Source organism: Coregonus clupeaformis, chromosome 13 (assembly GCF_020615455.1).
Source record: "Coregonus clupeaformis isolate EN_2021a chromosome 13, ASM2061545v1, whole genome shotgun sequence".
Lineage (NCBI taxonomy): Eukaryota > Metazoa > Chordata > Actinopteri > Salmoniformes > Salmonidae > Coregonus > Coregonus clupeaformis.
In genome coordinates, this window is record NC_059204.1 from 36,498,111 (window position 1) to 36,523,895 (window position 25,785).

General features: G+C 45.2%; 1 protein-coding gene across 2 annotated transcripts in view; it reads left to right on the top strand.

The window, feature by feature from the left end:
* The first annotated feature begins 1,305 nt into the window (after positions 1-1,305).
* The window catches only part of LOC121579918 (glycine receptor subunit alpha-4), a 38,890-nt gene continuing 14,410 nt past the window's right edge, over positions 1,306-25,785 (top strand). For both annotated transcript variants that reach the window (XM_041894910.2, XM_041894912.2), the window contains exons 1-8: positions 1,306-1,569; positions 2,442-2,569; positions 5,192-5,259; positions 5,353-5,576; positions 5,748-5,830; positions 6,020-6,157; positions 6,245-6,459; positions 6,702-6,860. In XM_041894910.2, coding sequence (XP_041750844.1) covers positions 1,511-1,569; positions 2,442-2,569; positions 5,192-5,259; positions 5,353-5,576; positions 5,748-5,830; positions 6,020-6,157; positions 6,245-6,459; positions 6,702-6,860 — 1,074 coding nt within the window. In that variant the 5' untranslated portion in view covers positions 1,306-1,510. The remainder of the gene's footprint in view (positions 1,570-2,441; positions 2,570-5,191; positions 5,260-5,352; positions 5,577-5,747; positions 5,831-6,019; positions 6,158-6,244; positions 6,460-6,701; positions 6,861-25,785) is intronic.

Sequence of the window (25,785 nt, forward strand, 5' to 3'; positions counted from 1 at the left end):
CTGCCTGCACTGCTCCCACAGACTCTTCCTGGCCTGGGAGTTCTCAAGTTAAATTGCCATGTTAAAGTAAATATCCTTGGAGTGGCTGGGAACAGGCAGTCCTGCTCAGAGGGCACCTGACCTGTGCGGGTTATATCATACAGAACCACTCACTGGAAAAGTAGGTCTGCAGTATGCTCTGCAGAATACGTTATGCTCTAAAGAAGGCTGCCACATTAAAATTAAGGCTGGCCTACTTAACCACTATGGAACTGGAAATGGTTTTACATGCAGAAAACTTACTGCACGATTGTAATGATTCTTCCCCATCCGCTGACACTGGCTCTTAAACACCTTCCTGTGGGAAGGCGGGAAAGGTCTTACGACTATGTGCAGCTAACATCCCTGTTGCTAAGGTAGTCGTAGGCATAATTACTATTTTTTTAAAACTGAAATGTATTGCCGCCTTATGTCTGACTTTTACTATAAATCTGAGTTACATTTATATTTTAGTAATTTATCAGACGCTCTTATCCAGAGAGACTTATAATTAGTGCATTCATCTTAAGATACTGTAGCTAGGTGATACAACTACACATCACAATCGTATCATGTACATTTTCCCTCAAAGTATTTATCAGCAAAGTCTGCTAGTGGGAAAACAGAAGTGCCTTTTTTATTTTTGGGGGGGCGGGGTTCCTCCATAGGTGTTGTAATTTATCTACATGTCCAAAGAGACTGAAGCAATTAACATGTGAACAGAAAATGTAACCCTTCGAGGGAGAGTTTAATTAACTAGTTGAGACAACTAACATTTCTCATAAAGAAATATGCTAAATGTCTTCCCCTTTTGCAGTTTTTTATTGTACTTGAATTTGTGCCCTTATTGCATTTGACTGCCTTTAGTATCCCAATTCTCATGCTAGACTTCAAATTCAAAATCCTTTCTTTCTTTAAATTCTTTAAAAAATTATTATTGAAATTAATTACTATTTTAATAATGTAGGTAGATATGTATCTACCAATATATATTTGGGGAATGTATGTCCACGTTCTCTGTTATGATTGTGTTTTTATTTGTGGGGAGAAAACAGATATATTCCACCGAAAATGTATTGAGTGTGGATCCAAACTGCGCTCAAAGTCTAAAGCCATCATAAGATAAAATCTCAAAGTATTTTGGTGCCAAAAGCGCACTGAAAAGAGAGTCTAAAATGCTGCTGTCTCTTTAAATGTTCCTGATGTAATTTCTGGAGCATGCATGTGGCTATGAAAAAGAGATAAAGCTTGTGCTCTTCCACACAAACTCTCGCATAGCAACTTCCCCAGACCTTGAGTTATAGACAAGCATCATCTTGGATGTTACACCTGCAGAGAGCAGGAGGCTCAGAGGGCTCCATAAGGATTTGTCTGGGTAGCGGAGCAACACCATGGCTCTCTGCATAGGTTCACAGACTCTTCACTGAGTTATATGCCTCTGAATACTTCATCCATTTTAATTTTATTTTATGCATAGTGCTGTAAGCAGAGAATGCTTTCACTAGTCCTATGGATGGTATGGGTTTCGTCTGTCTGCTTTCTCCAAGGCAGGTAAGAAACATCAAATTATTGTCTTGCTCTTAGGCTTACTAAGCCTTTAGGTACATATTGTTTTATTATAGCCTATGCCTCTGGCTGTTTGAGTAAAACTAGGGAGGACACTAAGAAAAAATTAATATGTTGATTCAGTGTACATTTATAATGTGTAATCAACTGAAGAAATCTAGATCAGCAACTTTTGAAGGGAGAGAAGTTGTTGAACCATAGGGAATTTACAATGTTTTGCCAATTATATTAAAATAACTTAAGCTAATTACCTACAGAGAAATATAGGTCTTTGAAAGGTTCATGTTATTTAAATGTGCCTAAGGAATACATGTATCGTATATATTTTATTGAGGAGATGAGCTAAACATGTTTTACATTGCATTTTGTAAAAGGAATGACCAATAACTGTAGGATTTGTAAACCGCTGAGACGGAAAGACACAGTGGAGATAGGATTTTGTCCATTGGATGAGATATACAACAGTCTACATAAATGGGCAAGCTACATGACCTGCATTTTCTAATTTCAATATAATATAAAACTGATCACTCCCACAGAAGTACCGTCCTTTTAATTGTAATTATAAGAATATTACAATTTTATTACAAAAAACGACTTTACTTTAGTGCATGTGGTTCATTACAAAGAAATGGCAATTACAAAGAGCATATCTTATTTCCTCATACTTTCTGAGAAATGTTTTTGCAGAAAATCACTTGAGATACAGTGCAACTCTTCACCTTCACCTGTATGAATCAAATCCTCTCTATCACATCCCTTTATCATGGCCATCATCTGAAGCAGTAGTTGCCCATCAGTTCCAGATAATACCACTCCTGACATTCCTCTCACAGTTTCCTCCTCCCCTTTGGCAGGCCTGGGTCCTGTAAGGAGATGAAGCTACCTAGCAGGGTAGGGAAGGCCCCTTCCCCATCTGATTTTCTGGATAAACTTATGGGAAGGACATCTGGGTATGACGCCCGCATTAGACCCAACTTCAAAGGTATATTGTAATACATAGTACAGTAGATTACACAGTACAGTAATACACACACACAGTAATACACATTACAGTATAGTACATCCTAAGTGGGTGGGTGTGGTACAGTCGTTTTACAGAATAAATCTAAGACACAATGTGACATGAATCAGAAAGACTTCCACTTTCTATTTATTGTGATACTTGAACCCAGAATAACTCAGTGTTTGTTTTTGGTTAGAAACGTGTCATTTTGCATGCATGTTCACCCACAGGCCTAGTTTATTTTGTTTCTTCACAGCCAGCGAAGCAAGCAGATTCCCTCTGACATACTTCCTCTTCATTTCTCAGGGGTCACATCTCGTCATATATATTTCATACTTGCTCCACATCACTGAAATATGCCAGTACATGCCTTGCAGGGTAACTCCCTGCTGATGTCTATAAATACACTCATGTAACTCAAGTAGAATCAATAAATTATACCCTCTTAGGAAATTATATTATGAAAAATGTAGGATGTCAGTAGTTGAGAGATGCAATATACTAATGGGTGTATTGGAAATGACAACACCATTTTATTCTGTCTGTTTGTGTGGCTCAATCTAATACAAGACAACTTGCCACATTATGAATGTAAGAGAGCTGTTATTCCATTATGCACTGGTAGACAATACAATCCTCATGTCATTGCAATGTAGATACTGTAGACCTGAATTTTTTTCATGTATGAATGAACATGTACATTACCAGTCAAAAGTTTTAGAACACCTACTCATTCAAGGGTTTTTCTTTATTTTTACTATTTTCTACATTGTAGAATAATAGTGAAGATATCAAAACTATGAAATAACACATATGGAATCATGTAGTAACCAAAAAAGTGTTACACAAATCAAAATATATTTTATATTTAAGATTCTTCAAATTGCCACCCTTTGCCTTGATGACAGCTTTGCACACTCTTGGCATTCTCTCAACCAGCATCACCTGGAATGCTTTTCCAACAGTCTTGATGGAGTTTCCACATATGCTGAGTACTTGTTGGCTGCTTTTCCTTCACTGTGCAGTCCGACTCATCCCAAACCATCTCAATTGGGTTGAGCTCTGGGGATTGTGGAGGCCAGGTCATCTGATGCAGCACTCCATCACTCTCCTTCTTGGTAAAATAGCCCTTACACAGCCTGGAGGTGTGTTGGGTCATTGTCCTGTTGAAAAACAAATGATAGTCCCACTAAACCCAAACCAGATGGGATGGTGTATCGCTGCAGAATGCTGTGGTAGCCATGCTGGTTAAGTGTGCCTTGAATTCTAAATAAATCACAGACAGTGTCACCAACAAAGCTCCCCCACACCATAACACCTCCTCCTCCATGCTTTACGGTGTGAAATACACATGTGGAGATCATCCGTTCACCCACAACGCGTCTCACAAAGACATTTACATTACATTTACATCATTTAGCAGACGCTCTTATCCAGAGCGACTTACAAATTGGTGCATTCACCTTATAGCCAGTGGGATAACCACTTCACAATATTTTTTTATTTTTTTGGGGGGGTGGGGTAAGAGGGGGTAGAAGGATTACTTTATCCTATCCAAGGTATTCCTTAAAGAGGTGGGGTTTCAAGTGTCTCCGGAAGGTCTAATGTTCGTGTTTCTTGGCCCAAGCAGGTCTCTTCTTCTTATTGGTGTCCTTTAGTAGAGGTTTATTTGCAGCAATTCGACCATGAAGGCCTAATTCACACAGTCCCCTCTGAACAGTTGATGTTGAGATGTGTCTGTTACTTGAACTCTGTGAAGCATTGATTTGGGCTGCAATTTCTGAGGCTGGTAACCCTAATGAACCTATCCTCTGCAGAAGAGGTAACTCTGGTCTTCCATTCCTGTGGCGGTCCTCATGAGAGCCAGTTTCATCATAGCGCTTGATGATTTTTGCGACTGCACTTGAAGAAACTTTCAAAGTTCTTGAAATGTTTCGCATTGACTGACCTACATGTCTTAAAGTAATGATGGACTGTCGATTCTCTTTGCTTATTTGAGCTGTTCTTGCCATAATATGGACTTGGTCTTTTACCAAATAGTGCTATCTTCTGTTTACCCCCCCCACACACACACACACACACACACACACACACACACATTGTCACAACACAACTGATTGGCTCAAATGCATTAAGAAGGAAAGAAATTCCACAAATTGACTTTTAAGAAGGCACACCTGTTAATTGAAATGCATTCCAGGTGACTACCTCATGAAGCTGGTTGAGAAAATGCCAAGAGTGTGCAAAGCTGTCATCAAGGCAAAGGGTGGCTATTTGAAGAATCTCAAATCTCAAATATATTTTCATTTGTTTAACACTCTTTTGTTTACTACATGATTCCATATGTGTTATTTCATAGTTTTGATGTCTTAACTATTATTCTACAATGTACAACATTTTAAAAATAAAGAAAAACCCTTGAATGAGTAGGTGTTCTAAAATTTTTGACCAGTAGTGTATAAGTAATGCATTTTACTGTGCATTTGAAGCAAAGAACACTGCCTGTTTCAGAAAGCAGCATGCAGTGAAACATGGAATTTATATTTATATTACAGATATATTACATATGAATGGCTGAGTTTGTCATGGACGATTTTTCAGGTCCTCCTGTGAATGTCACCATTAACCTCTTCATCAACAGCTTTGGTTCCATCACAGAAACCACAATGGTGAGGGTCTTTTCACTATCATCATCCACCTTTCATTCAAACAGTGGCTGTTCGCTCCCTTTAATAGTCTCTTTTATACTATAACTACCATAGGATTATCGTCTCAATGTGTTTCTACGTCAACAATGGAACGACCCGCGACTGGCCTATAAGGAGTACCCTGATGACTCTCTGGACCTGGATCCTTCCATGTTGGACTCCATCTGGAAACCTGACCTTTTCTTTGCCAATGAAAAGGGGGCAAACTTTCACGAAGTCACCACAGACAACAAACTGCTGCGGATATTCCAAAATGGGAATGTCCTCTACAGTATCAGGTGACCTGTGTCTCTAAAAGAGTAGTGTTCAGTAACAATAATTATCAATAGTTCACATATTTGACTTTCTTCACTCAATTTGAAGCCACAGGTAATGTTAGAGTGTACAAAGCTCCTCATACCTGTCTTCTATTCATCTTCTCACTATGTGCTTCTGGTTCTGTGAGCCAGGTTAACTCTGATCCTGTCCTGCCCCATGGATCTGATGAATTTCCCCATGGACATTCAGACGTGCTCTATGCAGCTGGAAAGCTGTGAGTTTTCTTTTCCCTCTTTTTATCTATTCTTTGCACTCGGCTAGTTTCACTCCCTGGTGCCTCTTTTTCCCCATTCTCTACAATTGACTAGACAGGCTTTTGCTGTTGACAACTTTATAAATAAACTCCCTCTGTCGCTGGCTTTACCATGAATCAAATAAACCCTTCTTCTCCTCTGTGCTCTAGTTGGCTACACCATGAATGACCTGTGTTTCCAGTGGCTGGACATTGGTCCTGTCCAGGTGGCAGATGACCTGATGCTTCCTCAGTTTGTGTTGAAAGAGGAGAAAGACTTGGGCTACTGCACCAAGCACTACAACACAGGTAGATTCTGGACTCTCAATGGTATGTTATTGCCACACTTTGCTTAATGAAAATGTCTTCATCTCCAACCATCTGGCATGCTGGCAGGTAAATTTGCCTGCATCGAGGTAAAGTTCCACCTGGAGAGACAGATGGGCTACTACCTGATCCAGATGTACATCCCCAGCCTGCTAACAGTCATCCTCTCCTGGGTCTCCTTCTGGATCAACATGGACGCCGCCCCGGCTAGAGTGGGCCTTGGTATCACCACAGTGCTCACCATGACAACCCAAAGCTCTGGGTCCAGGGCATCCCTGCCTAAGGTCATATTTTATTCTGCTCAGGTGTTCTGTCTGGACAACCAACATAGTCAATACAAATGTATTAAAAAATATACTTTAATTCAGAAACTGCCAGTTACCAGTTCTATACTTAATATCTAATCATCACACAATATTTCAGTGGTGGGAACGTTCCTGTACTAAGAGCACCATCACCGTGTTGTTTACCTGCATGTTGAAGTTGTGATTCTAAACTGTATTCATTTATTTTTTGGGTTGTGTAGGTGTCTTATGTGAAGGCCATCGATATCTGGATGGCTGTGTGTCTTCTTTTTGTGTTCGCTGCACTGCTGGAGTATGCAGCAGTAAACTTTGTTTCACGGCAGCACAGAGAGTTCTTCAGACTGAGGAAAAGGATCAAAGAACAACAGCGGCAGAGAACTGTGAGTACAAGACAATGATGTATAAAAACACTGGATTGCTGATGCTATGTATTGGCCATTGAGAGGCTTTGAAGCCACCGGGTTTTTTATAACGGTGGGGGAGTGCCAAAATAGAGGCACGGTGGCTTCAACACAGTGCCCCCCTATCAGTCATCTGGTGTATAAATCATTTGTACAAGCCCCTGTGCAGCCCACCCCCTCAGGCTGCTGTCGCCTGCTATTCCCTCTGAGCCCAGTTATGCAGCAGCTACACAGTTCAGCTGGCTGTCGTATCTCATGCTGGGAGATCCACAGATCCACTGGCCTGTGCTAAATTCAAGTCCTTTTCTTTCTTCTTCTGGCTATAAGTGCTCTGCTCAACAGCTTGGCTTGCCGTTTCCCTTTGCATCTCAAAATAATGAGACAAATATGAAAGTAAACAAGTAACGCAAAAGAGAATGATCTAAAACATTTTTTCAGGAATGATTTAACTGAATTATGGTAGTAGTTTGTGTGTAGCGCCACAGTTAGCCTGCCCACAATATTATGGAAATTCTGGTAACACTTCATTTTAAGGGGTCCTTATTATAGTGTAATTACATATGTAATTACTAGGGGTGTAACGATCCATCTACTACATCGATGTATCGATTTATATTCCTATGATCCAACTATATCGATCTGTGCTCGGCGAGTTGGCCTTTTGGACAACATATATCAATCTAACATCGTTTTAAAATGTAATAAATCGATTGTATCGATACTAGGAAATAACCCATTGGATTTAAGCACGTCAGACTTTATATGGATGTTTTTTCTTAGCACTTTTAATGATAAAGGCTTTAAACATTACTCGATTCAGTCTGCCTATCCGTGACGTCATCGCCCCGCGCCAGCAGCAGCGCAAAGGCGCAAAGACAACAAAACATAGCATGGCGGATGACAGAGGAGAAGCCGACGAGCGAGAAATTATCAAGCCACCATTGCGGTCCTTACAAGAAACAGGAATCTAGGAAACTTCACCTGCACTGTCCAGTATCCAGGTATTTATTTCAGTCACACTGGTTGAATTTTTGGCTAAAAGGTTACTGAATCGATTTCAAGTCACTGAATCGTTTCGTATCGTATCGTTCTAAATGAACCAATATCGTCCTTGAATCGTATCGACAACCACGAATCGTGATACAAATCGAATCGTTGTTAAAACGAATCGTTACACCCCTAGTAATTACATTGTAACAAGTATTGTAATTAATTGTAAGAATTCATAGTTGCACTGTAATAACAAAATGTAACTGGTGGTAATTGCAGTCTGTAATTACAGGGGTGTAACAATGAATGCTTGTTACAAATCTTAAAAGTTTCCGATAGCATCCAAACGCACAATTTTTCAGCCTGCAAAAACCATGTGATAACCGTAAGCCAATTGAAAACCGACCACCTCATTGACATAACTCTGCAATAAAGATCTGGAGTCTGATGCCAGATCTTGAAATCTATCCTAAATGTTTCTTTCGCAGCAAGAGAGGAGTTGCCACATGGGGCGGCGCACAATTGGCCCTGCTTCGTCCAGGGGAGGGAATGGCCGGCAGGGATGTAGCTCAGTTGGTAGTTGGTAGGGTTGTGGGTTCGATTCCCACGGGGGGCCAGTATGAAAAATAAAATAAATGTATGCACTCACTAACTGTAAGTCGCTCTGGATAAGAGCGTCTGCTAAATGACTAAAATGTAAAAAAATAAATAATAATAATGTAAAAATGATGCCCAGGCCCATTGGCAAAAACGGGTTCACAAACGATTCACCTCAATAACTTTAAATTGTTAAATTATTTAACGGTGCATTTGACAATGGGTCAATTACTTTAACCATCAATTAAATATTTTTATACTCATTAACAAACTATGGTTGAAATTGTGAGATAGTCATTTGTGCTTGACAAATTGTAAGCCTATAGACGGCTTAGCTGACAACGTCATGATGTGCGAGCTTCCATTGGGCAGAAGTCAGCTATTGTGATTCTGGGTGGCCAGATTGCTAGCAAGAATGACAAGAAACGGCCATGTGGGGAATTGTAAGTGTGTCATGAGCACTCTCTCTCCCTGGTAGCAACATTAATTGCATTCAATTATCTTCCACTCTGCTCACCTCCCTCTCTCTACTCAGCCTAACTAGCTCCACCTGCCCTGCTCTGCTCTTGTTACCTGGCCAGCTGCACTGCATTTCCCACTCACCATCCTCACCTTGCCTCACTCTGTTCTAATTACTCTGCCAGCTGAACTGCATTTCCCCACTACCTCTCCCAGTATATCAAGCCCTGGTTTTCAGCCAAGCCCTGTCAGATCGTCTTCAAACCCGGACCAGTAACCTGCCTGTCTGCGCTCTGACTCCTGTTTGTGATACCGATCCTTTCTTGACTGCCTCCTTGTTCTACTGCCCCGTCTATCCCAACCTGCCTTCTGGACCTCGACTACTCTCCGATCTTCAGCCCCTCCGGTAACTCGTTTCTGCCTTCTGTCTCTCACCACGATATTTGCCCAGCCCTGATCTGTACTTCTGCCTGCCATTCATATTGCTGTTGTGTGTGTGTGTTCCCCCAGGTCTCCGACCACCAGATGAGCGTGCCCAGACGTTTCACCACCCTCAGCCCGATACGCCGCTCCATCACTGGGGAACACACACACTAAGCACTTGGACTGGACACCCCGGACATTTGGTGACCCCCGGAGCACAGGTACCCACAGGAGGACCCTGAAAGACCCCCTGACACCCCTGGGACTCCTCTTCCCGCCTGTAACCTTGAATAAAGAACTCTGAATTTGAACTTGCGCTCTTGGGTCCTCTTCTGTTCGTGACAGAACGATCTGACCATCATGGACCCAGCGCACTCCCCTGACCACGATGGAGGAAGAGCCAGAGAGGACTGCCCTACAGCGACTGGAACGCTCTGAGGGAGACATAAATCGGATGGCTGGCGACATCGCTTCCCTTCTCCAGCTATTCAACCAGCAGCAACAACAGTTCCAACTGCAGCAACAACAGCTAGCCCAAGCCCTGCAACTACTCTCAAGCCCGGCTACTCCACCTGCACCCCCCCTGGTCCTTTTGTTCCTGTACCACCGATACTCCTTCATCCCTCCGCTGGAGGTCCCAATGCTGCAGGCCCGGCAGTGCTGCCACCAGATCCCCACGCTCCTGAACCAAGGATTGGGAACCCGGAACGTTTTGATGGCAACCAGAAGCAAGTAAGACCATTCTTGAGCAGCTGCCGAATCCAGTTTGCACTACAGCCCAGGACTTTCTCAACAGAGGGAGCCAAGGTGGGGTATGTCATCACACATCTCACCGGTCGAGCTCGGTTGTGGGGGAACGGCGGAATTCGACCGGCAAACCCCAGCCTGTGCCTCCTTCAGTGCCTTTGAGGAGGAGATGTTAAAGGTCTTTGACCTAGGCTCGCCAACAGCCGAAGCGTCACAAGCTCTGCTCACCATCCGTCAGGGCAATCGGACAGTGGCAGACTTCTCCATTGACTTTCGTACCCTGGCCAGTCAAAGCTCGTTTAACCCAGAGGCACTGGTGCAAGCCTTCCTCCATAGCCTGGCGGACTATATCAAGGACGAGCTTGTTTCCCATGACCCGCCCTCAACGCTTGATGCCGCCATTGACCTTGCCGTTCGCATTGACCGCCGTATACAGACCCGGAGGAGGGAGAAGGGCCGTCTCAGTCAACCTGCCATCCGTACTCGGGTCGATACCGCTTCTGTCCAGCCCCTGCCTGTCAAGTCCCATAGCCAACTCAATCAGCCTGAGCCCATGGAGATTGGCCGTGCCTCTCTGACTCCCGAGGAGCGTCGGCGCCGTCTAAGCTCCAACCTTTGCCTCTACTGTGGTGGCGAGAATCACCGTGTCGCTACTTGTCCGGCAAAAGCCGCAGCTCACCAGGTGTAGGGGAGATCCGGGTGAGCTCAACAAGCCTTCAGTCTCCCTCCATCCGAAAGACCCTGCTTCATCTCCGCCTTCAGCTTTCTGACAAGACTCATACATTGGCCGCCCTTGTGGATTCCGGAGCCGAAGCAAACATCATGGACCCTGAGCTTGCACAGCAACTGGGCGTGAACCATCATCAACTGACACAACCCATTCCTGCACGAGCCCTGGATGGGCATCATCTTGGCACTGTCACTCATATCTCCGCCCCTGTGACAATCCTGCTGTCAGGAAACCACCAGGAGTCCATCCAGTTTCACCTCCTACACTCACCTGGCCAACCACTCATTCTTGGATACCCGTGGCTCCGTCAGCACAACCCCCCACATCGACTGGGAGACAGGAACAGTCCGTGAGTGGGGAAGGAGTTGTCACCAGACCTGTTTAAGGGGGGCCACCCTGCCCGTTCACCGGGAAGGATCTAGCGCTACCTCCGACATATCCAATGTTCCGGCCTGTTACCACAGCCTGAAAGAGGTGTTCAACAAATCCAAGGCGACATCTCTACCCCCACACAGACCCTATGACTGCGCGATTGATCTCCTGCCTGGCACAGCACCTCCCAAGGGTCGTCTGTATTCACTGTCAGCCCCGGAAAGAAAGGCCATGGAGGACTACATTAATGACTCTCTTGCCTCCGGGATAATTAGACCGTCGTCTTCCCCTCGCAGGAGCGGGATTCTTCTTTGTCGGCAAGAAGGACGGTTCTCTTCGTCCATGCATAGATTACCGGGGTCTGAACGACATCACGGTTAAGAATCGCTACCCACTGCCCTTACTTTCGTCTGCCTTCGAACTGCTGCAGGGAGCCACTGTATTCACTAAGCTGGACCTTCGCAATGCCTACCATCTGGTGCGGATGAGGGAGGGAGACGAATGGAAGACAGCGTTCAACACACCAACCGGCCACTATGAATATCTCGTCATGCCCTTCGGCCTCACCAATGCCCCAGCAGTTTTTCAAGCCCTAGTGAATGATATCCTCAGGGACATGCTAAATACGTTCGTATTTGTGTACCTTGACGATATTTTAATATTCTCAAAGACTCTGTCAGAACACACGCACCACGTCCGGTTGGTCCTGCGCCGCCTGCTGGAGAACTCTCTTTTCGTGAAGGCAGAGAAGTGCGAGTTCCATGCCAAGACCGTTTCATTCCTGGGGTATGTGGTGACCGAGGGCAGCATTCAGATGGATCTCACGAAGGTGTCGGCTGTCACTTCCTGGCCAGTTCCTGAGTCTCGGAAGAAGTTGCAACAGTTCCTGGGCTTTGCCAACTTTTATAGGAGATTCATCAGAAACTATAGCACAGTGGCTGCACCCCTCACGGCGCTAACCAGCACTAAACAACCGTACCAATGGACATCAGCTGCTGATAAGGCCTTCAATATCCTCAAGACATGTTTCACTTCTGCTCCCATCCTCCAGATGCCAGATGCAGCAAGGCAGTTTGTGGTGGAGGTAGATGCTTCGGACGTGGGAGTGGGTGCAGTGCTTTCTCAAAGAGCAGCTGAGGATGGCAAGATGCACCCCTGTGCCTTCTACTCCCGTCGGCTAACCCCTGCCGAATGCAACTACGACATTGGGAACCGCGAGCTGTTGGCTGTCAAGCTCGCCCTTGAAGAATGGCGGCACTGGTTAGAGGGGTCAAAGGAACCATTCGTAGTGTGGACAGACCACAAGAACCTGGAGTATATCCAAACAGCCAGGAGGCTGAACTCCCGTCAACAGCGGTGGTCTCTGTTCTTTACGCGCTTCAATTTCACGCTCTCCTACCGCCCGGGATCTCGCAACATCAAACCTGATGCTCTTTCCCGGATGTTTCAGAAGGACGAGACCACCGCCATGACAGCTCCCATTCTTCCCAGCCACTTGGTCGTAGCGGCCCTCACCTGGGAGATCGAGAAGCAGGTCATGGAGGCTCTTCGGGACCAGCCAGGTCCAAGCACCAGCGCCCCCAACCGTCTGTTTGTTCCAGCAAATCTCAGGTCACCTGTGATTCAGTGGGGGCACGAATCCCGTCTGGCCTGTCATCCCGGCATCACTCGCACCCTTCATCTGGTCCGCCAGCGGTTCTGGTGGCGGGGGATGAGACGGGATGTCCGAGAATTCATCCGAGCTTGTCCCACTTGTAACCGAAACAAGACTCCCAACCAGCCTCCTGCTGGGTTGCTGCAACCCCTACTCATACCCAAGAGGCCCTGGTCCCACGTTTCACTGGACTTTGTTACGGGCCTTCCGCCCTCTGACGGACACACAGTCATCCTTACCATTGTTGACCGCTTTAGTAAGATGACCCACTTCGTGCCCCTTCCCAAACTACCCTCTGCTAAAGAGACCTCCCAGGTGGTCCTGGAACATGTGTTTCGTATCCATGGCCTACCCCAGGATATAGTGTCAGACCGGGGCCCGCAATTCTCAGCAACCTTTTGGAAGGAGTTCTGTCATCTCCTTGGGGCCACCGCCAGCCTATCGTCTGGATTCCACCCGCAGTCAAACGGCCAGACTGAACGCATGAACCAGGAGCTGGAGAAGGCACTGAGGTGTGTGGCTTCCCAAAATCCCCGGGCCTGGGCTCAACACCTGCTCTGGGTGGAATATGCCCATAATTCACTCACCAGTTCCTCCACCGGGCTCTCCCCCTTTCAGTGTGTCTACGGGTATCAACCTCCACTGTTTGCCAGCCAGGAGGCGGATGCCACCTGTCCGTCTGCTCTTGCGTATGCCCGCCGCTGCCGCCGCACTTGGGCCCAGGCTCGCACTGTGCTCCTGAAGTCTGGAACCAGCTACGCCCGTCGGTGCCAACCGACGGAGGACCCCAGCACCTACTTACCGGGTTGGTCAGAAGGTCTGGCTGTCTGCCCGGGATCTGCCGCTGCGGGTTGTATCACGAAAGCTGGCCCCTCGCTTCATTGGTCCTTTTCCTGTGCAGAAAGTCATCAGTCCAACGGCGGTCCGACTTCAGTTGCCCGCTTCCATGCGGGTCCACCCCACCTTCCACGTCTCCAAGGTCAAGCCGGTCCATGAAAGTCCCCTGGTCCCTGCAGCTCCGGCGCCACCTCCTCCGCGCCTCGTAGATGGCGGTCCTGTCTTCACCGTCCGGCGGCTGCTCCGCTCTAGGCGAAGGGGTAGGGGTCTCCAGTACCTCGTTGATTGGGAGGGATATGGTCCAGAGGAGAGGACCTGGATCCCGGCCAGGAGGATAGTGGACCGGACCCTTATCACTGACTTCCACCGACTACATCCTGATCAGCCTGCAATCCGTAGGGGCCGTCCAAGAGGGGTTCCTAGCCGTCCGGCCCGCCCTGCTCCTGTCTCAGTGCCTGTCCTGTCTCCCGACCGTGACCCTCCAGCTCCTTCTGAGGATGAGGAGATTCACTCGGACCGCTCGGAGGAGTTCTGACCCGCCGCCTGCTCCCCTCCACCCTCCCGGCATGATGTTGTTCTTGGGACTTCTGGGGCCGTCCCTTGGAGGGGGGTCCTGTCATGAGCACTCTCTCTCCCTGGTAGCAACATTAATTGCATTCAATTATCTTCCACTCTGCTCACCTCCCTCTCTCTACTCAGCCTAACTAGCTCCACCTGCCCTGCTCTGCTCTTGTTACCTGGCCAGCTGCACTGCATTTCCCACTCACCATCCTCACCTTGCCTCACTCTGTTCTAATTACTCTGCCAGCTGAACTGCATTTCCCCACTACCTCTCCCAGTATATCAAGCCCTGGTTTTCAGCCAAGCCCTGTCAGATCGTCTTCAAACCCGGACCAGTAACCTGCCTGTCTGCGCTCTGACTCCTGTTTGTGATACCGATCCTTTCTTGACTGCCTCCTTGTTCTACTGCCCCGTCTATCCCAACCTGCCTTCTGGACCTCGACTACTCTCCGATCTTCAGCCCCTCCGGTAACTCGTTTCTGCCTTCTGTCTCTCACCACGATATTTGCCCAGCCCTGATCTGTACTTCTGCCTGCCATTCATATTGCTGTTGTGTGTGTGTGTTCCCCCAGGTCTCCGACCACCAGATGAGCGTGCCCAGACGTTTCACCACCCTCAGCCCGATACGCCGCTCCATCACTGGGGAACACACACACTAAGCACTTGGACTGGACACCCCCGGACATTTGGTGACCCCCGGAGCACAGGTACCCACAGGAGGACCCTGAAAGACCCCTGACACCCCTGGGACTCCTCTTCCCGCCTGTAACCTTGAATAAAGAACTCTGAATTTGAACTTGCGCTCTTGGGTCCTCTTCTGTTCGTGACAAAGTGGCTCGTTTCATCTTGTTCTTTATAACATGTCTTGTTTTTAGGTGTTTTGACTGATTTCATGTCAATGCTAATATGGCTCAAATTCGCTAACTAGCTAAACAACAACTGTAACAAAGTATTTGAGAGACAACAAGTGCTCATTGTGCAAATGTATTTATGTTTTTAATAAACATTGGAAACGAAATATAGTTTACATGTCAACAATCTAAGCCAACCCCGTCTGGTTTGCCATAGTTGCCAGGTCTAGCTAAATTTCTAGCCCAATGACTACTCAAAACCCGCCCACAAGGCCTTGAAATCTATCCTAAATGTTTATTTCGCAGCAAGAGAGGAGTTGCCACATTTAGCCAATAAAACTTTTTTCAATAACATTATCGAGTGAAATAAGAAGGGATATCGACTTAACTTCTAACGACCTAAGAAGGAGAATTCGGTTTTCCATCAAAATAATCATTCTTGGGAGCTGATGTGACTAATAAAGGAATTTGAATATGTCGCAAGAGAAAATATAATTTGCCCTTATTAAACTTCAAAAAACAAATGTAAGACTATTTTCTGGCAATTGTGCCATTATTATGTGCCAGATGTTAAGACTACAAACCGTTATAAATGGCCTATCTGCGAGATTGACATAGGCATAGGCTAGGCCTACTGACAAAAATCTGGGTTTATGATTGTAATTCAACTTTGCTATGGTTTGGTTAGCTAGATGCAGGTAGCCTATAGCGCCTGATAGGCCTACATCTCATGTCAGATAGCCTACAGTAGCCTAGGCAAGATATAAGATGAATGATTTAGCAGCTTGCTTAGTTCAAATTGACAGACTAATTTATTCAACATGAATAGCGAGGCGATTTCGAGGTAAGAAGTGCTTCCGTTGCCCAATAGCCTGCTGGAATGGGGTCATAATTTCAATCACTGAATCAAATATTAATAATATGGATATGAACTGACTAGGTTTATGCTTGTCAACAACAGCCAGTGTTTTCTTTACCTGTAGCCTAATCTGACTGACTGTTACCTGCATTCTATAAAAAAAATATTAAAAAAATGTAGATAGAACTGATAACTTCCAATTTCAATAACTAAACGTTAATAATTGCATAATAACACAAGGCTACAACAACAATAAACTGAAGTTATAATATAGCCTATCAATTAAATGATTAAGTGGTGTAAAGTACTTAAGTTGTTTTTTGGAGGGTACAGTGCATTCGGAAAGTATTCAGACCCCTTGACGTTTTCCACATTTTGTTACATTACAGCCTTATTCTAAAATTGATTAAATTGTTTTTCCCCCTTCATCAATTACAGAGTCTTCTTGGTTATGACGCTACAAGCTTGGCACACCTGTATTTGGGGAGTTTCTCCCATTCTTCTCTGCAGATCCTCTCAAGCTCTGTCAGGTTGGATGGGGAGTGTCGCTGCACAGCTATTTTCAGGTTTCTCCAGAGATGTTCGATCGGGTTCAAGTCCGGGCTCTGGCTGGGCGACTCAAGGACATTCAGAGACTTGTCCTGAAGCCACTCCTGCGTTGTCTTGGCTGTGTGCTTAGGGTCGTTGTCCTGTTGGAAGGTGAACCTTTGCCCCAGTCTGAGGTCCTGAGTGCTCTGGAGCAGATTTTCATCAAGGATCTCTGCACTTTGCTCCGTTCATCTTTCCCTCGATCCTGAGTAGTCTCCCAGTCCCTGCTGCTGAAAAACATCCCCACAGCATGATGCTGCCACCACCATGCTTCACCGTAGGGATGGTGCCAGGTTTCCTCCAGACGTGACACTTGGCATTCAGGCCAAAGAGTTACATCTTGGTTTCATCAGACCAGATTATCTTGTTTCTCATGGTCTGAGAGTCTTTAGGCGGGCTGTCATGTGCCTTTTACTTTTACTGGCCACTCTACCATAAAGGCCTGATTGGTGGAGTGCTGCAGAGATGGTTGTCCTTCTGGAAGGTTCTCCCATCTCCACAGAGGAACTCTGGAGCTCTGTCAGAGTGACCATCGGGTTCTTGGTCACCTCCCTGACCAAGGCCCTTTTCCCTCGATTGCTCAGTTTGGCCAGGCGGGCAGCTCTAGGAAGAGTCTTGGTGGTTCCAAACTTCTTCCATTTAAGAATGATGGAAGCCACTGTGTTCTTGGGGACCTTCAATGCTGCAGATATGTTTTGGTACCCTTCCCCAGATCTGTGCCTCGACACAATCCTGTCTCGGAGCTCTACGGACAATTCCTTCAACCTCTTGGCTTGTTTTTTGCTCTAACACACACTGTCAACTGAGGGACCTTATATAGACAGGTGTGTGCCTTTCCAAATCCTGTCCAATCAATTGAATTTACCACAGGTGGACTCCAATCAAGTTATAAAAACATCTCAAGGATGATCAATGGAAACAGGATGCACCTGAGCTCAATTTCGAGTCTCATAGCAAAGGGTCTGAATACTTATGTAAATAAGGTATTTCAGTTTTTTATTTTTAATATATTTGCAAAAATGTCTAAAAACCTGTTTTTGCTTTGTCATTATGGGGTATTGTGTGTAGATTGATGAGGAAAAACATGTATTTAATCAATTTTAGAATAAGGCTGTAACGTAACAAAATGTGGAAAAATTCAAGGGGTCTGGATACCTTCTGAATGCACTGTATCTGTACTTCACCATTTATATTTTTGACAACTTGTACTTTTATGTATGTAGTGAAGTATGTACTTTCCCCGACACACAAAATTACTCGTTACATTTTAAATGCTTAGCAGGACAGGAAAATGGTCCAATTCATGCACTTATCAGTAGAACATCCCTGGTTATCCCTACAGCCTCTGATCTGGCGGACTCACTAAACATACACGCTTCATTTGTAAATGATGTCTGAGTGATGGAGATAGCCCATAAATGTAAAAAATAAAAAGGTGCCGTAATGTTTGCTTAATAAAAATAATTTGAAATTATTTATACTTTTACTTTTGATACTTAAGTATATTTAAAACCAAACTTTTACTCAAGTAGTATTTTACTGGGTGACTTTCACTTTTACTTGAGTCATTTTCTATTAAGGTATCTTTACTTCTACTCAAGTATGACAATGGGTACTTTTTCCACCACTGATGAAATCCGTTTGACAGCTCCAGGTAGACTACAGAAGTGGCACAAATTGATTTGCAATGACTGCAGTGATATTGTCATTTCAACATATTTATTGTATAAAATGGTAGGCTACAGTAGCCTACATAGGCATAAACATTTCTGTTAGCTCAATTTAGTCATTAATAAATTGGCAAAATGTCTGTGACCTGTCATGTGCAAGTTTTAAATTGACACAATGCCTGTTAGCATAGGTGTCAGCTAGAGATGACGTGCAGGAGCTTGCAGGGATTTGTAGTCTTGCATGATGTCTACTTTGATGCTAATTAGCATTTTCAAATCTATGAGTAAATAGAGACGAATATATTGGTAAAAGTCACCTTGTCCGAAAGAGATTTACATGGTTATCAAAATGTCACGCCAGGGTAAGCCTACACGAAACACCATTTCCGTTTGACCGCTAGGTTTTATGGGTATTATGACGCTGCGCTCGAGACCCAAGAACGGAGCATGCTTAAAAACCCTTCGCTTCATATGGTTTCCATAAGCAGTCGACATTAGAAGGCAGTTTAAACCACCACGGAGCAAATTTATATAATACGCTCTAGAGCGCCTAAAGTCGTTTTCCTGTTGTCGCCGTTATTTCTTTATACGCATCAGTTCTAGCGCGTTAATATGTTTTATGGAAAAAGGGTTGGAAATAGGTGTCTCCATAATGACAATCTAAATAGCCTACTTACAACTGGTCAAAAGATGTCACGACGTGCACATTTGCTCTGTCTCCTCTAGTGGCTCAGCTGTCTGCTTGCAGCGCTCAGTCTCAACACACACACACCCCTCCCCCTTCCCACTTCTCACTCAATTTAATTCAATTCAATTCAATGGGCTCTGTTGGCATGGGAAACATATGTTTACATTGCCAAAGCAAGTGAAATATATAATAAACAAAAGTGGATATTAAACATTACACTCACAAAAGTTTCAAAGAAATAGAGACATTTCAAATGTAATATTATGGTTATGTACAGTGTTGTAACAATGTGCAAATAGTTCAAGTACAAAAGGGAAAATAAATAAACATAAATATGGGTTGTATTTACATTGATGTTTGTTCTTCACTGGTTGCCCCTTTCTTGTGGCAACAGGTCACAAATCTTGCTGCTGTAATGGCACACTGTGGTATTTCACCCAATAGATATGGGAGTTTATCAACATTTGATTTATTTTGAAGTTCTTTGTTGGTCTGTGTAATCTAAAATAAATATCTGTCTCTAATATGGTCATACATTTAGCAGGAGGTTAGGAAGTACAGCTCAGTTTCCACCTCATTTTGTGGGCAGTGTGCACATAGCCTGTCTTCTCTTGAGAACCAGGTCTGCCTACGGCGGCCTCTCTCAATAGCAAGGCTATGCTCTCTGAGTCTGTACATAGTCAAAGCTTTCCTTAATTTTGGGTCAGTCACAGTGGTCAGGTATTCTGCCACTGTGTACTCTCTGTTTAGGGCCAAATAGCATTATAGCTTGCTCAGTTTTTTTGTTAATTCTTTCCAATGTGTCAAGTAATTGTCTTTTTGTTTTCTCATGATTTGGTTGGGTCTAATTGTGTTGCTGTTCTGGGGCTCTGTTTGTGTTTGTGAACAGAGCCCCCGGACCAGCTTGTTTAGGGGACTCTTCTCTAGGTTAATCTCTCTGTAGGTGATGGCTTTGTTTTTAGCCAGATCGAATTTTGTTCCTTTTGATGGCGTAGAAGGCCCTTCTTGCCTTGTCTCTCAGATCGTTCACAGCTTTGTGGAAGTTACCTGTGGTGCTGATGTTTAGATATCGTTTTTTGTGTGCTCTAGATGGAATTTGTATTTGTGGTCCTGGCAACTGGACCTTTTTTGGAACACCATTATTTTTGTGGTCCTGAGATTTACTTTCAGGGCCCAGGTCTGACAGAATCTGTCCAGAAGATCTACGTGATGCTGTAGGCCCTCCTTGGTTGGGGACAGTAGCAGCAGAACATCAGTAGACATTAGACTTCAGATTCTAGTAGGGTGAGGTCGGGTGCTGAAGATTGTTCTAGTGCCCTCGCCAATTCGTTGAAAAGGGTGGGGCTCAAGCTGCATCCCTGTCTCACCCCACAACCCTGTGGAAAGAAATGTGTTTTTTGCCCATTTTAACCACACACTTGTTTGTGTACATGGATTTTATAATGTATGTTTTTCCCCCAACACCGCTTTCCATCAATTTGTATAGCAGACCCTCACGCCGAATTGAGTAAAAAGCTTTTTGAAATCAACATAGCATGAGAAGACTTTGCCTTTGTTTTGGTTTGTTTGTTTGTCAATTAGGGTGTGCAGGGTGAATACGTGGTCTGTCGTACGGTAATTTGGTTAAAAAAACTATTTGACATTTGCTCAGAACATTGTTTTCACTGAGGAAATGTACGAGTCTGCTGTTAATGATAATGCAGATGATTTTCCCAAGGTTGCTGTTGATGCATATCCCACTGTATTTATTGGGGTCAAATGTCTACTTTTGTGGATTGGGGTGATCAGTCCTTGGTTCCAAATATTGAGGAAGATGCCGGAGCTGAGGATGATGTTAAAGAGTTTTTAAGTACAGCCAATTGGAATTTGTGGTCTGTATATTCTATCATTTCCTTTAGGATACCATCAACACCACAGGCCTTTTTGGGTTGAAGGGTTTGTATTTTGTCCTGTAGTTCAGTCAATGTAATTGGAGAATCCAGTGGGTTCTGGTAGTCTTTAATAGCTAACTCTAAGATTTTTAAATGATCATTTACAGTGAGCTCCATAATTCATTGGACAGTGACCATTATTTTGTTATTTTGGTTCTGTACTCTAGCACTTTGAGTTTGAAAGGATACACTGACAATGAGGGTGAAGTGCAGACTGTCAGCTTTAATTTGAGGGTATTTTCATACATATCGGATGAACCGTTTAGAAATGACAGCACCTTTTGTACATGGTCCCCCCATTTTAAGGTACTACAAGTATTTGTTAAATTGGCTTCACAGATGTGTGTCATTAGGCAGGTGTATTCATTTGTGTCGTTAGTGAATGCAGGAGAGCTGTTGATGAATAGTTGTCACGATCGTTGAGAGACGGGTCAGACCAAGGTGCAGCGTGATATGCGTACATCTTTAATAATACGAATAAACACTTGACAAAATAACAAAACGTGAAGTCCTATGGGCTATACACACAACAAGCCTAACAGGAACACAAACAAGATCCCACAACTAAGGTAGGCAACCAGGCTACCTAAGTATGATCCCCAATCAGAGACAACGAGCGACAGCTGCCTCTGATTGGGAATCACACCCGGCCAAACATAGAAATATCAACCTAGATCTACAACATAGAAATACAGTAACATAGATCTCAACAGAAACTCACACCCTGACCCAACCAACAAGAGTTCTCTAGATCAGGGCGTGACAGTACCCCCCCCAAAGGTGCGTACTCCGGCCGCACCAACCTGACTCATTAGGGGAGGGTCCGGGTGGGCATTCAGCCTCGGAGGCGGCTCCGGAGGAGCAGGCACGGGTCGTGCCGGACTGGAGACACGCACCACTGGTTTGGTGCGAGGAGCAGGCACGGGTCGTGCCGGACTGGAGACACGCACGGGCCGTACCGGACTGGATACACGCACCACTGGTTTGGTGCGGGGAGTAGATACGGGGCGTACCGGGCTGGCGACACGCACCACTGGTTTGGTGCGGGGAGCAGGTACGGGCCGTACTGGACTGGATACGCGCACCACTGGTTCGGGGAGCAGGTACGGGGCGTACCGGGCTGGCGACACGCACTACTGGTTTGGTGCGGGGAGCAGGTACGGGCCGTACTGGACTGGATACGCGCACCACTGGTTTGGTGCGGAGACTAGGTACGGGCCGTACTGGACTGGATACACGCACCACTGGTTTGGTGTGGGGAGCAGGTACGGGCCGTACCAGACTGGCTACGCGCACCACTGGTTTGGTGCGGGGAGCAGGTACGGGGCGTACCGGACTGGCGACACGCACCACTGGTTTGGTGCGAGGAGCAGGTACGGGCCGTACCGGACTGGATAGACGCACCACTGGTTTGGTGCGGGAAGCAGGTACGGGGCGTACCGGGCTGGCGACAGGCACCACTGGTTTGGTGCGAGGAGCTGGCACAGGCCGTACCGGGATGTGGAGGCGCACTGGAGGTCTGGAGCGTAGAGTTGGCACAACCCGTCCTGGCTGGATGCCCACTTCCGCATGGTACGTGCGTGGCGTTAGCACAGGACACACTGGGTTGTGAACGCGCACTGGAGACACAGTACGTAGAACCGGCGCAGGATATGCTGGACCGAGGAGGCGTACTGGAGACCAGGAGCGTTGAGTCGGCACAACCCGTCCTGGGTGGATGCCCATTTTTGCACGGTACGTGAGTGGCGCTAGCACAGGACGCACTGGACTGTGCAGGCGCACTGGCGACACAGTGCGTATCTCCGCATAACACGGAGCCTGCACGGTCACACGCTTCTTAGCGTGAATATGGGTAGTTGGCTCTGCTCTGAACCCTGGCTCCGCCAACCACCCCGTGTGCCCCCCCAAAAAAATCTTATTGGGGCTGCTTCTCGGGCTTTCTTCGTGACCGAGTCCTTTTCAGTCGCCGTTTCTCCTCCCTCGCTGCCTCTGTCTGCTCCCAAGGAAGACGATCCATCCCAGCCTGGATCTCTTCCCATGTCCATGATCCCTTACCATTTAATATCTCCTCCCAAGTCCATGATTTCTGCTCCTCCTGGGCACGCTGCTTGGTCTTTGTTTGGTGGGATTTTCTGTCACGATCGTTGAGAGACGGGTCAGACCAAGGTGCAGCGTGATATGCGTACATCTTTAATAATACGAATAAACACTTGACAAAATAACAAAACAACGAAAACGTGAAGTCCTATGGGCTATACACACAACAAGCCTAACAGGAACACAAACAAGATCCCACAACTATGATAGGCAACCAGGCTTCCTAAGTATGATCCCCAATCAGAGACAACAAGCGACAGCTGCCTCTGATTGGGAATCACACCCGGCCAAACATAGAAAAATCTACCTAGATCTACAACATAGAAATACAATAAGATAGATCTCAACAGAAACTCACACCCTGACCCAACCAACAAGAGTTCTCTAGATCAGGGCGTGACAATAGTATTGATTCTAGACTTTGCTATTGCCTTTGGAGGTTGTTGTTGGGGTGTGACAACATGAGGAAGAAAGCAGTGTCGATGCAAATGAAGCTGGCCGTCATAAGGCTCAGAAATGAAAATCAATCAATCAGGAACATTGCAAAAACCCTGGCCATGCCCAAGTCAACAGTTTGGTTCATCATGAACAATAAAAAAACAACCGGTGAACTCAATTATGTCAAAAGACCCGGTAGACCGAGGAAGACCACTGTAGTGGATGACCTGAGAATACTCTCTATGGTGAAGAAAACCCCCTGACAACAGCCCAACTGATCAAAAACACTCTCTTGGATGTAGGTGTAGATGTGTCAAAGTTTACCATACTTGGAAGACTACACCAGCAGGACAACAGAGGGTACACTACAAGATGCAAACCACTGATAAGCCTGAAGAACAGAAAGGCGAGATTACAGTTTGCTAAAAAGCACCTAAAGAGGCCCAAGAGTTCTGGAAAAAGTATTGTGGACAGATGAGACAAAGATTAACATGTACCAGAGTGATGGAAAGAGGAAAGTGTGGAGAGAAAAAAGAAATGCCCATGATCCAAAGCATACCACCTCATCCGTGAAACATGGTGGAGGGGGTGTTATGGCTTGGGCCTGTATGGCTGCCAGTGGAACAGGCTCACTTGTCTTCATCGATGATGTGACTGCAGACAGAAGTAGAACAATGAATTCTGAAGTCTACAGAAATATTTTATCTGCTCAGATAAAACCAAATGCCTCCAAACTCATTGGACGGCACTTCATCATGCAACAAGACAATGACCCTAAACATACTGCTAGAGCAACGAAGGGGTTTTTGATGGCCAAAAAGTGGAAAATCCTTGACTGGCCGAGTCAATCACCGGATCTGAATCCAATTGAACATGTATTTTACATGCTGAACAGGGACTGAATGCAATAAGTCCCCGAAACAAGCAGGAACTGAAGATGGCTGCAGTACAGGCCTGGCAGAGCATCACCAGGGAAGATACCCAGCATCTGGTGATGTCGATGCATCGCAGACTTCAAGCAGTCATTGCATGCAAAGGATATGCGACCAAATATTAACAATTATTACTTTATTCTACATTATGTTAAACTGCCCAATGTTTTTTGATGCCCGAAAATGGGGTGGACCATGTACAAAAGCTTCTATCATTTCTAAACGGTTCATCCGATATGTATGAAAATACCCTCAAATTAAAGCTGACAGTCTGCACTTCACCTTCATTGTATCCTTTCAAACTCAAAGTGCTAGAGTACAGAACCAAAATAACAAAAAATTGGTCACTGTCCAATGAATTATGGAGCTCACTGTATATGCTTTAGCTGTTTGTTCTTTGTTATTGAGCCATACAGATTGGAGAAGTGGTTTATCCACACATCTCCGTGTTGGATAGATAACTCTTCGTGCTGTTTGTTTAGTGTGTTCCTATTTTCCCAGAAGTGGTTAGATTTGATGGATTCTTCAATTACATTGAGATTATTTCTGATGTGCTGTTCCTTCTTTTTTGTTAGTGTATTTCTGTATTGTTTTAGTGATTCACCATAGTGAAGGCGTAGCTCAGGTTTCCTAAGTCTATGTTTTTGGTTGGATAGGTTTCTCAATTTCTTTCTTAGGTTTTTGCATAGTTCATCAAACCATTTGTCATTGTTGTTTTTCTTAGGTTGTCTGATTGAGATTTTTAGATTTGATAGGGAAGCTGAAAGGTCAAATATACTGTTTAGGCTTTCTACTGCCAAGTTTACACCTTCACTATTACAGTGAAATGTTTTGTCCAGGGAGTTGTCTAAAAGGGATAGAATTTATTGTTGCCTAATTGTTTTTTTGATAGATTTCTACACTACTTTCCTTCCATCTATAGCATTTCTTAATATTATGCAGTTCCTTTGGCTTTGATGCCTCATGATTGAGGATTGCTCTGTTCAAGTAGACTGTGATTTTGCTGTGATCTGATAGGGGTGTCAGTGGGCTGACTGTGAACGCTCAGAGAGACTCTGGGTTGATGTCAGTGATAAAGTAATCTACAGTACTACTGCCAATGGATGAGCTGTAGGTGTATCTATCATAGCAGTCCCCTCAAAGCCTACCATGTATAGAACCAGTGTGTGACATAGCTGCAGGAGTTGTGACCCATTTTTGTTGGTTGTTTTGTCATAGTTGTGTCTAGGTGGGCATATTTGGGAGGGAATGCTGTCACCTCCAGGTAGGTGTTTGTCCCCCTGTGTGCTGAGTGTGTCAGGTTCTTGTCCAGTTCTGGCATTTAGGTCACCACAGACTAGTACATGTCCTATAAAAACAAAAAACAAAAAAACATCTAGGATGAAGAAGCTGTCATCGTTAAAGTATTGGGATTATATTGGGGGGATATAGGTAGCACACGTGAGGACATCTTTCTCTGTGAAAATCATTTCCTTATTAA